General features: G+C 38.5%; 1 protein-coding gene across 1 annotated transcript in view; it reads left to right on the plus strand.

Annotated features, from left to right (window-relative positions):
* The window catches only part of LOC136254469 (adenylate cyclase type 6-like), a 50,485-nt gene extending 40,243 nt beyond the window's left edge, over positions 1–10,242 (plus strand). Inside the window, exons 22-27 of the mRNA XM_066047162.1 lie at positions 4,391–4,510; positions 4,886–5,032; positions 6,712–6,795; positions 6,866–6,974; positions 7,034–7,158; positions 9,827–10,242. Coding sequence (XP_065903234.1) covers positions 4,391–4,510; positions 4,886–5,032; positions 6,712–6,795; positions 6,866–6,974; positions 7,034–7,158; positions 9,827–9,949 — 708 coding nt within the window. The 3' untranslated portion in view covers positions 9,950–10,242. The remainder of the gene's footprint in view (positions 1–4,390; positions 4,511–4,885; positions 5,033–6,711; positions 6,796–6,865; positions 6,975–7,033; positions 7,159–9,826) is intronic.
* The last annotated feature ends 5,806 nt before the right edge of the window (positions 10,243–16,048 follow it).

Genomic DNA, 16,048 nt, shown 5'->3' on the forward strand with positions numbered 1-16,048 from the left:
TGGGTAACCTGGATGAATACTGGTGAGTTGTGCTCTGTTCTTGGGAGCTGGAGTTTTCCTCTGCATACATTGTAGACATTGTTGGCACCATTTGTGTACATCCTCTGTATGGCCAGGCCAGTAAAATCTTTCTCGCAACCGGTTTAATGTCTTGTCTTCTCCTAGATGGCCGCCAGCCACTCCACTGTGTAGACTATTCAGTACTTCAGTTTTCAAGGATTCTGGAACTACCAACTGTGCCCATTTCTCTTTACCCTGACAGTCTTCGTAGCGGCGGAACAAAAGTCCTTGATTAACATAGAGTTGCTTCCATTGTTGTAGTAGTAGCTGAAATTTCCTACTGGTTCCTTTCGTCGCACTAGCAGGTGGGCACTGTTGATCTTCCACAGACTTTAGCAGGGGACCAATAGTATCATCTTCCTGCTGTAGCTTCCTCAAATCTGAGAGAGTGTGTTCACATAGTCCAGGAAGGGGTTCTGTGATGACTGGAGATACAACTTGAGGGCAATCATTATGCACTGTGCTTGTTACATTCTCCATTGTTGGGGAATCAAGGTGGTGGGAAGGATGTCGAGACAATGCATCAGCATTCTGATGGTGGCTGCCTTTCCGATGTTGAAGTTGTATTCTTGCAAACGCTCCAGCCATCTTGCTAACTGTCCCTCAGGCTCCTTAAGAGAGTGCAACCATTGAAGGCTACCATGATCCGTTCGCAGCACAAAGTGCTTTCCAAGTAAAAACTGTCTAAAATAATTGATAAAAGTGACAGCTGCTAGTAATTCTTGTCGCGTTACAGAATACTTTCGCTCCGACTTGGACATTGCTCTGCTGGCAAAAGCTATCACTCGCTCAGTACCATCCTTGTGAATTTGAGACAGTACAGCTCCAATGCCGCACTGGCAGGCATCAGTGTCCAAAATGAATGGTAATGAGAAATCTGGAAATGATAGAATAGGGCTAGTGCTTAAGAGCAGTTTAAGCCTAGCAAAAGCATTCTCACATTCAATAGTCCATTTGAAAATTCTGCCTCGTTCCGTAAAGCGTTGCAATGGTTTGGCAATTCCAGCAAAGTTCTGTACAAATCTCCGGTAATACCCTGCCAATCCAAGGAACTGTTGGACTTCCTGTACGCTTTGAGGTGTAGGCCACTCTGTGATTCTCTGTGTTTTACTAGGGTCAGTAGATATTCCTTCTGGAGAGATGACGTGTCCCAAGTAAAGAACTTACTCTTTAAGAAAGTTGCATTTCGACAGTTTCGCCTTCATATTGACTGCTCTCAGTCGTGCCAGTACAGATGCTAAATGGCTGAGATGTTCTTCGAATGTGCAGCCAAAAATTACAATATCATCTAAGTAGACCAAACATTCACTCCACAGCATGCCTGAAAGAGCAAGGTTCATCAGTCCCTGAAATGTGGCAGGGGCATTACAGAGGCCGAATGGCATAACATTAAATTCAAACAATCCATCATGTGTGATGAATGCAGTCTTTTCCCTGTCACTCTCTGTAATGTCCACCTGCCAATACCCGCTTAACAAGTCAATAGTACTAAACCACTTGGAGCCTGATAGTGATTGCAAGGCATCATCAATGCGTGGAAGTGGATACGCATCTTTGTGTGTCACTGAATTCAATCTCCTGTAGTCTACACAAAACCGGGTAGAGCCATCCTTCTTTTTCACAAGTACAACTGGTGATGCCCAGGGGCTCTTTGATGGCCGGATAATTCTCTTCTCTTCCATTTCCCTGAGTAGTTTTCGTACTTCCTCTCGCTGTGCTGCAGGTATTCGTCGAGGAGGTTGTCTTATTGGTAGTGCATCTCCAGTATTAATGGTGTGTTGCAGTTTATCTGCCTTTCCCAGATCACCTGAGTCATCTGCAAATACATCAGCATAATTCAACAATACGGCATACAACTGCTCCTGTTCTGACTCAGTGAGTTTCTCTGCTGTAGACTCCACTGCTTGCCACAGTTGTTGTCGTTTAACATCTGACACATCATACTGTGTAGGAGAGTTATCTTCAACCCCTGCTACCATAATTGAGTTGCTGTCCAGAGCATGTGTGCATGCAACCCTAGTTCCCTTACGTACAGTGATACTATCTGCAGAGAGATTCAATAGCCGTATTGGCACCAGTGGATTTATTGTATCCTCTTGTATGCTCACAACTGAAGTGGCCAGCAGAAGAGATGACTTCTGTGGGAGAGGTTTTCGCTCAATCATCACGGTACCCTCAGCCACGTCTCCTTGTATTACTGCTTCAAGTTCCATCTCTGTACATCCTGGAATGGATATGTCATTAGACAATACTACACTCACAGTCTCTCTAGTTCGATGACTTGAATTTCTAGCCCTATACAATGAGATTGTCTGGTTATTTCCACTTAGTTTCATTGTCCCATGGGACAGATCAATAGCACATTGGTGGGTTTCCAAAAAGTCAAGTCCCAATATGCCTTCTGTTCTCAAATCAGCCACTACCATCTCTACCTGATACTGTTTTCCACCCAATTCCAATTGTAGCTTAGCTGTGCCACTAACTCTGAGCGGGGTGCCCCCAACTCCTATCAACCCTGGACTTTTCCAAGGTGTTAATGATGAGGTGCCTTTAATTGTATTCCATGTGTTAGTGTCCATTAGTGACACAGCAGCCCCTGTATCAAGCATAAAATCCACAGTGTAAGAGTTAATAACATCATTTATGTGAAAAGCAGCATGTGGATTGACAGCAAACAAATCTACAATGTTATTGGCCATGTTTGAGTAACCCTCCCCTGCCTGGCCAAAGGCAAGGGGGGTTTCTAGTTTCCCTGTCTAAATGGGTGGCGCAGGGCACAGCCCCTGGCATAATGCCCCTCCTTCCCACATCGGTAGCAGATCACACTTGGCACCTGGTCTCTGTGCTGGTGCTGATTCAATGGCTTCCTATTATGACTGTAGTCTGGTCTGTTAATGCCCTGCTGGCTTATCCCCATCTCGAGCTGGGACATCCTCTGGGATAGCTGCTCAATTGCTTGCGTCAAGGTTTGTTCTGATGATTGTGGCATACGTGCCATGTCACCTCCACTCGAACCAATTGCACCAACTGTAAACTCATTCACGTCTAGATTTAAGCTTCCCACCATGGCTGGCTTCACCATATATGACTCCACCTCCAGTGTGGCACGTACAGCTTCTTCTACCGTCTTGGGACGTTGCTGCTTGACTGCAAACGCCACCTGTGGGTTACTCAAGCGGCCTAGGTAGTGGGTTAGGGCCATCTGCTCCACACCCTTTGCATCTAACTCAGGGAAAGCCTTTTCAGTAAGGCGTCGCAGTTCTTCGGCAAAATCTGCCCACCCTTCATTTGGACGTTTGGTTCGTACCTGCAACTCAGCATTGTAGAGTTCTTTCTTACTAGGTGGTTCAAATCTCTGAGTTAGTGCTTCCTTAGCTTTATCGTAATCACCTTGTGCCTCCTCAGACAAACTTTTGAAACGCTTTCTGGGCCCTCCCTGCCAGGCATACTTTGATCCAGTTCAGTTTGGCTTCCGCATTCCAACCATTGACAGTCGCAACGTTCTCGAACCTGGTTATTCAATCATCCCATCCCTCGCCTCCTTGGTAAGTCTCTGGAATTATCAGTGGCTTGTTGCATGACATCTTCTGTGACGGAAATCACTACAGGGTAACAGACGGAACACAACAGCAAACTAGCACGTGTCAAACTCGCCTAGTGTGGTACCGATTCAGACCACGGTACAAGGTATTAACGCCTCGGGTTAGAAAGGACTTCACTCGTCAAAATCCTGCCGACTACGCCAAGTGTAATAACCGGTTCAAAGCCAACTGGATGCGCTTCAACAACACGAGGTAACACTTCTCATTCACACTCCACGCATGCGCATACAACAACAGTGCATCATATAGAATACAAGACAAATCATTATTAATAATAGTCCAGTGTTACAGTAGTTGCTCCTATCACTCCGCAACAACTTCCATTTGATTCCTCGTGAAATTTTCTATCAGGCCATATATATATGACTCACGTGAGTAAACCCATAATCGAAATTAAAGATGTGGCAAGAATTTTGAAACACGGACACACGACTTGTCACTGTTCATCGCTTCATAACAAGTAAGCCACTGTAGTTACAGTGTTCATTTAACCTTCTCCAAGTAGTCCAGTCAGCACACTTTTAGTCTATGTGTATTTGTAGGCTGTAAGAATTACTGTAAGTTACTCCACCTAGTGTCGCCATGCGTTCCCATATTGAGTGAACACGCATCTCCCAAAAGTTCTCTGCAGGTTTAAGGGTTAAACAATTACTCCATTTAAGATAGAGAAATTAGTCAATTTCACATACAGTGTAGATTGTGTGTTAGTTAATCTTGCTGTGCTTTAGAACAAACAAGAAAAGGAAGATCATCGACTGAATGAGGAAATAAATTTGTTACTGATTAGGAACATCATGCCAGATCATGTAGCCCAACACTTTTTACAGCTAGGCCAGCAGAATTCACCGGTATGTTGACTCACTGCATTCACAGAACACACACTCGCACATGTACATGTATATGCCCACACATGCAGTACATACACGCTCAAGGGGCAAAGAAAGCTCTTCCAGATCTTTCTATACCTTCCCCAGAGTTTTGTAGGATAATATTCACACCAAAAACAGACTATAGCTAGGAGCTTGAAGTATAGAAAGTTAGAAGACAAAAATATGGGCTACACTTCATGCACACTATGTAGCAGTGAGCAATAGAATTATTGTGTTTTTTTATTGTTTTATCCTTATTTTCTGTGCTTCCCCTAATACTGTAGATACAACTGTATACATCTACACAGATCTATTTTGCGCATATTGATGTACATGTGTATTTGTTTGTTTCAGGGACTATACAGTGAATCACACAATGATGTGTGTGTGATGTTTGCATCTATACCTAACTTTGCTGAGTTTTATAATGAATCTGAGATTAACAAGCAAGGTCTTGAGTGTCTCCGATTGCTAAATGAGATCATTAATGATTTTGATGACGTTAGTAGAGTTTATGTACAGTATAGTGTGTTTACAAGTTGATGTGTGGTACTTTTATGGTTTATTGTTGACTCTTAGTAATGGAAAATGATTTATAAAGTTTAGTTTATGCCAATACCCATTCTGGTAGTGTGATTGTTCAATCTTTGGTTAGGAATACGTTTTATGACCGATTAAGTCCAGCTGCACAAAATTTGTTTTTAACCTATACACTTGATGAGCTATTTTAAGGTGCCTGAAACTTTGCTAGTGTACAACTTACTGTAATCTACGCCTAAAGAGCTGTTGTGATAGCCTGTGATACTTTAGTTTTGCATACAAAATTTCGTGAAATATCATTTCATTTTATGCCTAAGGAACTCTTAAGTTTCAAGCTGATTTTTTAATAACTTGACCAATGAACAACCTTACTTTTATGCCCTCTGTGTTACTGAATCTGTTATATAAGTGAGAGGCATATTCAGATTGGGTGTTACTATTCAGTGGACTGGAACACTGGACTGAAATATTTTTGGTTTTTGCACATTCTGTGGTTGGATTTACGGAGTCTTGCTAGTAAGTACCCTTAGGACACCTGCAGCCACTTCTAAACGCTGAAGACGAACAGTGGAATATGTGAAAACTGTCTCTTAAATAATTTTGCTACTGTTCATTATACCACTATACAATGCTTATTCCTTACCCTGCTGTGTAGTAATGCTACAGGCAGTGCAGGAAATTGATTGTGACAGCAATAGTTAACCAGCAATCAACTAGCCAGTAGATAATATCCTTCGAGTTATATCCTTAGAGTAAGCTTGAGGAGCAACTGCAAGCTAGTCTCTTTGCCAGACTTTTGTTTCAGTGCAGGGACTTATCAATTGAAGATTATAAGCACCCATACTGAAAAATCTCTAATTTTTAAGCCCCCGCACTGAACTAGAGGCAAGTCTAGAGGTCTGGTCACGCTAGCGAGACTAGCTTGTTCCTCAAGCTTGCTCTAAGGATATAAGATATTGTCTACTGGCTAGTTGATTGCTGGTTAACTAATGCTGTCACATTCAATTACTACACACCAGGGTAAGGAATAAGTGTTGTAAAATAGCATAATGAACAGTAGCAAAATTATAAAAAGACAGTTTTCGCATATTCCATTGTTCGTCTTCAGCATTTAGAAGTGGGCTGCAAGTGCCCTAAGGGTGCCCACTAGCAAGACTCCATGAATCCAACCATAGAATGCACAAAAACCAAAAAATGTGTCAGTCCAGTCCAATGTTCCAGTCCAGTAGTTCAGTCCACTGAATAGTAACACCCTATTCAGATTTATAGTTTTAATTTCCCTTTTCTTAGTAGAATTGGTAGAATCAGACACAATACCGCTCTAATGTAACATTGTCTCACGAGAGTGCGAGCAATTAAAAAACAAGTTAATTAAAGGGCATGGCACTCGTTTTGCTTGTAAGTGTTCATCACGTTTCGTTTGGGATGAATGCTTGTAAGTGAAACAGGTGCCACGCCCTTTAATTAGCTCAGTTTTTAATCGCTCGCACGAGACAACATTACATTTGAGCGGTACTGTAGACCACATTAAAGGAAAGAGTGGTACCAGACATTTTAGGCTATGAATTGTAAAGCTATGTGTGCATGCCAAATTATATTTTTACCAATACACTTGTATTTGTGAATGTAATCTTTTCCAGATACTATTAAAGCCGAAGTTTAGTCGTGTACAAAAGATAAAGACTATCGGTAGCACTTACATGGCTGCTACAGGACTCAACCAGGTGAGTACATATGCGGCATGTTTGTTTATATGTATTTCATACTGTACTACACTGTTTTGTTTTATATTAGAGCAAGGGTTTACAGCATATTGGATTAATGGCAGATTATGCACTAGCAATGATGCAAGGATTAGCTAGAATAAACAAGGATTCCTTTAATGACTTCAAGCTCCAAGTGGGTAAGTGTTAACCTGTACTACCTGTTTCCAAATATATTAGTGATATGTATTTTATCCAGGTATTAATCATGGTCCAATTGTAGCAGGTGTAATTGGAGCTAAAAAGCCTCAGTATGATATTTGGGGAAACACTGTTAACGTTTCCAGTAGAATGTACTCCACTGGTAAACCTGGAACAATACAGGTACAGTAAATATAGGGGTACATTTATAATGTCAGTGTCATTATTTTGACTTAACTAGCTGAAGTGCTTAAGGTTTTGAGCTGTTTAAATCTCATTTTGTCTGTCTATCCATATGGTATCAGACTTGTGGCTTGATTGCTATTCTATGCTGCAGTTTTTAGTAAAGGCTTTGTAAATTAAGTTTGTCCACCAATTATTGTATGTTGATAGACCAAGCATATGAAAATTTTCAAACACGTTTGCACACACTTTTGCACACACACACACACACACACACACACACTTTTTTCAGTGTAATACTGTGAAACCTCTTGATCAAGAAGTATTTGTTGCAAGGGTGTCAACCTATATCTGCCTACCACAATAGTTTCTCAATTAATTTCTACTTCAGGCATGGTTTCCCAATTACTACTGACAAGAATGAATATTAGTCTAATTTTAATTCCTATGTCTTGTTGTACAAGGATGTATGTATTCAGACCAGAATGCTGGGATTATGATTACCTCAGTAGCATTAAAGAGTTTTGGCCGAAAATAGTAACTACAAGAGATTCTTGTTATATGTTGTCTGAGTGACTAGTGAAAGTTAACGGAAATATTCCTTCTTATGGTCAACAGTGCACAAGAAAGACAGGAATTAAATGACCAGCTTCCAATATGGTTCTTACAGTTGTGGTATAGCTTTACTGTACACATGCTTCTTATAGCCTTAGCCTACCACTGCACAATTAATTACAGTGACGTTCCCAATACAGTATTGCGCTATCAACCATCACACGATAATCATATTATGGGTTACATGTGGTTTGTATGGTCTGTTTACTGTGACACTGTCAACAGTCAACAGAGTCGTTAAACTGCATCTAATGATAGACTGTATTGCTGTTGGTAACAGTTTACCGACCCTGTTCCACATGTATGGCTTTCAACTTTAGCGCTTTGTAATCTCCAGTTTAATGGATCAGAGCTGAATCATTGCATAGGTATCGTAAAGGCCTATATAAGTAAAGATAAGCAGTAAACACCCTAAGAAGCATCCATTCTCAATCCGCAACCAAGCTATGCAACAAGTTTGTGGCTTCTTTTGTAACCACAAAACCTATGTTTTCCAATGACTACAGTGTATTTTAGCCTCTTCTTTCTTCGCATGTTGCTCCTTCATATGCTCTTTATCACTTTCTTTTACTGTAACTTTTAATTATACTTAGATGTTTTTGTGTTGTTTTTTTCTGTCTTTCTAACTGTTACATTTTTATATTTTGCAACTATATAGTTACTTGTACTATGTATATATGTCATGTCTTTATGTGTCTGTATTTAAATTACATCACACTTGCAGGCTATAAGCCTTCTGTGTACCCATGTCTTTTGACAAAATTGACAAATCACAATACAATAAATATATAAATCAGCATTAAACCATAGTAATTTTTTTTCTTCAATTTTTTTCCCCGATCTCTAGCTAGAAGTTAAACCTAATTTAATTTATAAAAAAACAAAAAGCAGTAATCAGTTACTACTGTAGCACTTATACATACCTACTAGAAATCTCTACTGAAAAATGTCTTAACTCTTAAACCCACATAGGCCAGAAAACTGGCCCAAATACACGTGCCTTGCACAAAGCACTGTAACTTTTAGAGTCTGTCCTATTTATGCAATTTACATCATTCTACTTGTGATGTAATAAGGATTAAAATGATACCTTGGGTTTTACCCTAATGCTAAATGGTGAGGCCAAAACTAGCCGTGAAAATAACTTTTCAGTAAAGAAACACACAAACTTTTTACATAGCTTTATAAAATTGTCAATAACTCGATGGTGGTTACTCCTATCACCTTGCAACACATTCCAGTCAATTCACCATTAAATTTTCTATCCGGCCATATATGGCTCATGTGAGTAAACTCACAATTGAAATTAAACATGTGCAAGAACCTTAAAACATGGAGATTTGACTCGTCGCTGTTTATTACTTCATAACTAGTAAGCCACTGTAGTTGCTGTGCACTGTTCATTTAACCTTCACCAAGTATTCCAGTGAATAAACTTTTAATTGATGTATTTGTAGACTGTAAGAATTTAATAAGTTACCCCACCTAGTGTCGCCATGCTTGCCCATATTGTGTAAACACACATTCCCCAAAAGTTCTCTGCAGGTTTAAGGGTTAAAATATTTTCCTGTAAACTGGTATAAAAGTGGATAACATCACAACATGAAAGCAATTGTAGACAACAGAAATTTTATCACAATACACATACATATTATTGATATACTGTATTGCACGTCCATCACTAATGTCATGGGCAAAGATCTTGACATACAGTAACCTTTATATTCAACACCACAAAAAAAGTTTGTATCTTTCATGATATCAATATAAGTAGTCTGCTTTCATGTCTACACAGAAATCGTGTATGAATTACAGTACCACTCAAACGCAACGTCGTCTCGCGAGAGTGTGATAAATTAAAAACTTGCTAATTAAAGGGAATGGCACTTGTTTTGCTCGCAAGTATTCATCCCGTTTCGTTTGGTATGAATACTCGCGAACAAAATGGGTCCCACGCCCCTTAATTAGCGAGTTTTTTAGACACTCATACTCTTGCGAGACGACATTGTGTTTGAGCGATACCGTACTTTTATTAATTTGATTATACATGTAGGTTACTGAGGCTACAGCTTTTATATTAGAGGATCAGGGATTTCAAATTGAGAAAAGAGGAGAAATTTTTGTCAAAGGCAAAGGAAATCTTACAACATATTTTGTTCATGGTCGGGTAAAGTAACATTCATTCTTTCATAGTTTTGATGAATTTATCTTTCTTATAAATTACACATATAATTTATTTAATTATTTTAGTAGTCTTTTAAATTTCACCTGCCCTTGTTATTTGTGGCATTGTTTCTCTGTATATTGCATTTTATGGAGATCCTTTTTATTTGCAGATGTTGTACACTGTATGTGCATTGCATCTAGGTATACAACATGTACATCCGTTGTGCAAAAAGTACTTTTAGTTATTGCATTGTATCTATCTATTTGTGTTTTATAATATTTTTTGTGGCTATGTACAGTGAATGTTATATTACTTGGGTATCCTGGCCATGCACACTTTATGGAAGACCTTGTGCTTTATGTGACAGCAAATACTATAGAGATCTACAGACATGAATAGCATATACAATTCAGGAACTAATGATATAGACTAATAGGTTCAACTAGCTAACTTACCAATTTTGTCACCTTCCTCAGGTTTACCCCCCAGCAAAATAAAGTAAAGTGGAAAACTGTATATTTACTACCAACTTCAAAGTCATCTTATTAATTACATAGATTCTTTTTAACCACACTAAAGGGATTTGAGGAAAGTAGAACAGTGTTGTGCCACTCCACCACTCGTTAGGGAAGACCCTTGAAAGGTGGATCTGTAGTAGGCATTCCAGTATCCAAGATTTAAAAAAAACGTAGCCCTTCTAGAATTCTGGCACAAAATAACTATATGCATTACACTTGCGATTGCTCACTCCTACAGTATGAAGGTGGGAAGCTTGTCCTTATACTGATCATTGTGGAAATCTTAGTTTTACCATGTGTGTTACAATTAAGTAAGTTGACTTGTAGTGTTTGCAAAGTACTTTGAAACTTTTATGGAAGGTATTCACTGCTGTGCGTAGTTACTTTGCTCGGGTTAACAATTTTCAATTACACAACAATTTTCTAATAGCTTTTCAATGGCATAGCTGAAACCACAACTCTGCCAAAAGTATTGTTGACATCTCCACTTTAGTTGTTTACCTTTAGAAGTTGCTAACTGTAACCTTTTTACTTAAGATAGCCACTTGCCTATGTGTATTCACCAGTGGACATTCTGGACAAAAGCACCATTAATATTATACTAATGTCTGTAGCTTTCATGTTTTGATAGGAGCCACTTCATCTAATTTAAGAAAATTATATTTTTTACTAGAAAAATGAATTGTAAGCTACAACTACACCACTGTACAAAATTGAACTGCACTGTTTAACTTCTTACACTTAGTCAGGTTCACTATGTCAAAAAATACACTTTCATTCAAAGTTTATGGGAATTAGCAAACCTATACATTTTTGGAAAGCTTAGAGCATAGAGAATCTGAAAATCGATGTTTACTATTGCACAGATTCCTGCAAGATCAGCATTTTTTAATTTCAAAGTGACAGTTAATAAAATAAGAAAATTCTAACATATCAAGTTTAATTTGACATAAAATTTAATAAATGAACTCAACAAATTTTCTAGTGACATTTTTACACCTCTATTCATTAGAGGTGAGACAGTTAATCATGAATAATTAAAGTTTTTACAAAGGGAATAGAAGAACACCTATTATACTGCAATATTTCAGGAATAATTATATAGTGAACAAATATTCTGGATTATTTGGGTATAACTGGTGCAAAGTAGCTATAACTAGTGAAAGTATAATTTGACTTCTAAAAAAGTTTCAACCTAAATAAAGCAGTCACTTATAAGCAGTCAACTTTTGAGCCCTTTTTTTGCTAATGTACTTACGTATGTATAGCATAATTAGCACTAGATGAATTTTGAAACAATTTCATTTTAAAATTACAGTAATTGGAATTTGCTCTCCCCTAAAAGGTAAGTTTCCTTTTCACATAAACAATTGGCAACAGTACTAGTGAATTTACTCTGATCACCAAGAGCAATTTTATGCACCAGATAGACATGTACCGACAAGTTAAAATTGATACACAATCTTTGAAAATTATGTTAATCCACTGAAAATTTGCTTTCCAGTGACAGAATGATTGCATATTGCACATCTTTAAATAATCCAAATATTGCCATTGTTGATGGAGTGATTCTTATCCAGAAAATGACAAAAATAAACAAGGACATTTGGCACAGTAATAAAATATCTAGCCAACATGTTTTTAATGACAGGCTTACAAGTAACTGCTCAATGCTAAAAAAACAATTTATCTTGCATAGTTGCATGGTACAGATGAAGATTTAAACATACAAGTAGAAGGAAAAATGAAAATTTTGAAGTTGGATTAGGGATAAAAAAGTAGGGAATAGCAATATAAGAAGTTGTGAAAGAAGAGACGTTGCCTATACATCTGCATATATACTAGTGGACATTTAATCCATATACTTCATTCAGTCTATAACCACAACTGAATTAGGGATTAAATGTCCACTGCAGCATATATGCAACCTCTCTTTTTTCACTACTGTATTAGACTGAAGTATAGGGGACTGTTTTTGTAACATAATTATGACTGGTGAACCTGCACATATACTGCATCAAAAGGAAGAAGGGCACCTGACAAAATATATGCCTAGTCACATGCCCCAACTATCAATTATGAAGCAAAAATGGAGGTACATAGCCATTACACTTCATGTTCAGCTATATATGCTTTTTCCATCACACAGCATTGCAAACAAAGAACAGCATGAGAAGTGTCTCGACTATCAATTGTATTGCAATGGAAAATACTGACAATAAGCTTACACAGCCACAGTTAAGCTGTATCACGCTATATAGTGTGAACTGACACCTTGCATTGTCAGCAAAGAGAACTAGAGCACAAAGGCAAGCCCATGATGCATGTATTGTATGTCTGCGGATGGCAAAATCAAGTCCGTATGTCAAGTTATACTTGGCTGTCAGTCAGTCAGTCAGTGTAAAATTCTGATATAGAAATGTTATAGAAAGAGTTTGGGGTTAGTCTGAAGACATTTTTGAACTTGGCTGTGCCTAATCAATGCTGCTAAGCTGTCATGAAGGAAATTGAGACTGGTTTTAGGGTGATACTTTTTGGACTGGAAAGCTCCTGCATGATCCCTAATATATAGTACTATTGCACTGTATAATGCATCGAAAATGACAACAGTAACAGTGCTGATGATTGTTAGGCTCATATTTTTGAATTAACTGTATTAGATATTAATACATATATGTACAGGGGTGTATATGTACATAGATACATAGCTGTGATGTCTTTATAGGTAGCTATACCCTACATCTCAATGTTAATAATTCACTTTGTTTCATGTAATAACTATCTGCCAAATTAAGTTTCTTAGCACTTTAGAGGCTATCAATGGATTCTATATGGGTGTGAGAACATAGAAATAGTGTTTGTTGCAAATAAGAGGCTGACATACGGAGAAATTTGCACCATATGGACTGCTATTTTCAAACTGCTAATTGACTAACATGTAGGTATCTGTGTAAATGTAAGCATTGATTTTCACTGATCTCCATGCTCTCAGCTTTCTAATAATAATTATGTAGGCCCATAAATTTTGAGCAAAGTTATCTTTGACATAAATAACTGTTTCAATGCATGCCACCAACTGGTGCAAAAGTGCTCTTGGGTCTAAAATCATAGTTGCTAATTGCTAATTTTCAAAGTTACTTTTAAAAGTAGAATGTTTTATGCAAATTACAATTTTTCTTTTAAACCTATTAGCTAATCTCCTGAAAATTATGCCTAACATAAGCACACTAGCTAGGATTTTCACAAAAGTGACTGCTACATTAGAAATATGTGACCAGATTTAGCAAAATCAACCATATGGGCGCAAAAGGCAAAAGTGAGATAACACCAGCATAAAGTTGCTGCACTATCAGGCTAACAATTTCCATATCAAACTCGCCTTCAACTTGTCAGGCTTTTGGTGGACCATTCTCTGGCGGCCTGTGTAACCACCCCAGATGTCTGTACAGGTCTGTGAACAACAGGGAAGTGCTTTGGGGGTTTCATGCACTCTGTACAGATGAGCAGGGAGCTGAATGTGTGATGTATGTCTGTTTTGTGAGATTTCAGTCTATTCCCTGCCTCTGACAGGCTGTTTTGTGGTCTGGTGCCTTCATTTACCATTCTCGTCCATTTTGTAGTCTATCTCTTTCCCACCCCACCACCCCCCACCCTCCACCCCCTTTTTGAGGACTCGTGATACAGCAACACTGGTAAAAAAACTTATCTAAAATGGCAGGAAACTCTACAGGGATTACCTTGGCCACTAGCTGCTCTTAAAGGTTGTGAATTGCTCCATCTTTGCTGAAAAATCCAAACGTGTAGCTGCCAAGGCTGGTGAGTAATAAAGCTTTAAATTTAAATACGTTTTTCTCTGAATCAACAATGCACCCAAAAGGGTGATTTATATGGACTCAAAGTTGACTGCTTTATTGGATATATGACTGCTCTATTAGAGTAACTCAATCTTTTGTGTTGTTTTTAGGCTTTAACTGTTTCAGTGGAATCCAAACTTATACTTTGCACCAGTTATACATAGATCTCATCTGGAATATTCCTCAATTCTTTTTGCTAAAAATTATTCCTGAGTTATTGCAGCATAATGGATGCTCTTCTATTCTGTTTGTAAATATTTATCATCTCTAATGAATAGTGATGCGAAAAATGTCACCAGAGAATCTGTTGACTTCATTAATGAACTTTTAAGATTGATATACCAGGAATTTTTACTTTATTAGCTACTGTTTTGAAATTTAAAAAATGCTGACCTTGCAGAAATCTGTGCAAACGTAAACATTGATTTTCAGATTCCTCATGCTCTAAGCTTTCCAAAAATGTATAGGTTTGCTAATCCCCATAAAATTTTACCAAAAGTACATAGTGAACCTGACTACTAGCAAACTTGTACAATACTGCACTACATAACTACAAAAGTATACTACTTAACCAAAGTCTCCCGAGGATAGGGCATGCTGGTGAAGGGCATGCTAGGGCATGCTAGGGCATGCTAGGGCATGCTAGGGCATGCTAGGGCATGGATGGATAGGGCATGGATAACCTGGCATGGATAACCTGGCATGGATAACCTGGCATGGATAACCTGGCATGGATATAACCTGGCATGGATAGGGCATGGATAGGGCATGGATAGGGCATGGATAACCTGGCATGGATAGGGCATGCTAGGGCATCTTAAAAGTTCATCTTGGCATTGTAATGCGAAAAGGTTGCGGAAAGTTTTGTAGCAACTGACGCCTAGAAAACTTTGGTTGTATACCATTTTTAACAGCAGTTCTATCAACAACTGAAAAAGGGTGATTATGGCAAATGGTGACAAAACACCAAAAGTCTCACAGACAAAGGGTTTTTTATAAGTATTAATATACTCTGAGACATCTACTGCACCACCACCAGCAATCTACTGGGCCAATCACTTCCAAATTTGAAGTGTATTAGGCACAAAATTGAACTAGTGCTGAAAAAATTGGAGCAGAAGCCATGAGGTGTGTGGGTCATTGTGTTCACACTGGTCCAATGGAGTGCCATAGTGCCATATTGCTTCAGGACAAGGGGGATCTAATCTCCATTCATATACACAGGTTCTAAATAATTTATTGGCTGTCCTTGCAGCCACCTTATCCTGAGAAGTAGCAGGCTGAGTGTTGCACCTGACAATAAAGTCAAAATGTGCAGGACAACTAAGAAGAAAATCAGGGTGATAAAGATACAGTATCTCCTGGACGAGATGATCAGCAGTTGATATACCTTGTTTTCAGATCTTGTGACGAAACATGCTGTAGCTACTACAGATACCAGAGTTGAATGTGTAAGGGACCATGAGAACAGCTTAGGAGATGGCCATCGAACTGGCCAATAACAGACAGACGAGTACAAAAAGGTGATGATAGAAACAAAGGAATCCCAAGAATAATGTAATAATGAGGGGGAAAAAGGCCTAGCCTAAAAATGGTGGTGGCAAAGGCTTAAGCCGACCACTGCTTGTGCCTGAAGAGTAAGATACAGCACGCAGGCATGCTTGATCACGAATAGAAGAGCTATGCACAAGTTGTCCACATACAAGGGAGATAATCTATCTTCAATGCATGTTCCA

The sequence above is a fragment of the Dysidea avara genome, chromosome 4, assembly GCF_963678975.1.
Source record: "Dysidea avara chromosome 4, odDysAvar1.4, whole genome shotgun sequence".
NCBI lineage: Eukaryota > Metazoa > Porifera > Demospongiae > Dictyoceratida > Dysideidae > Dysidea > Dysidea avara.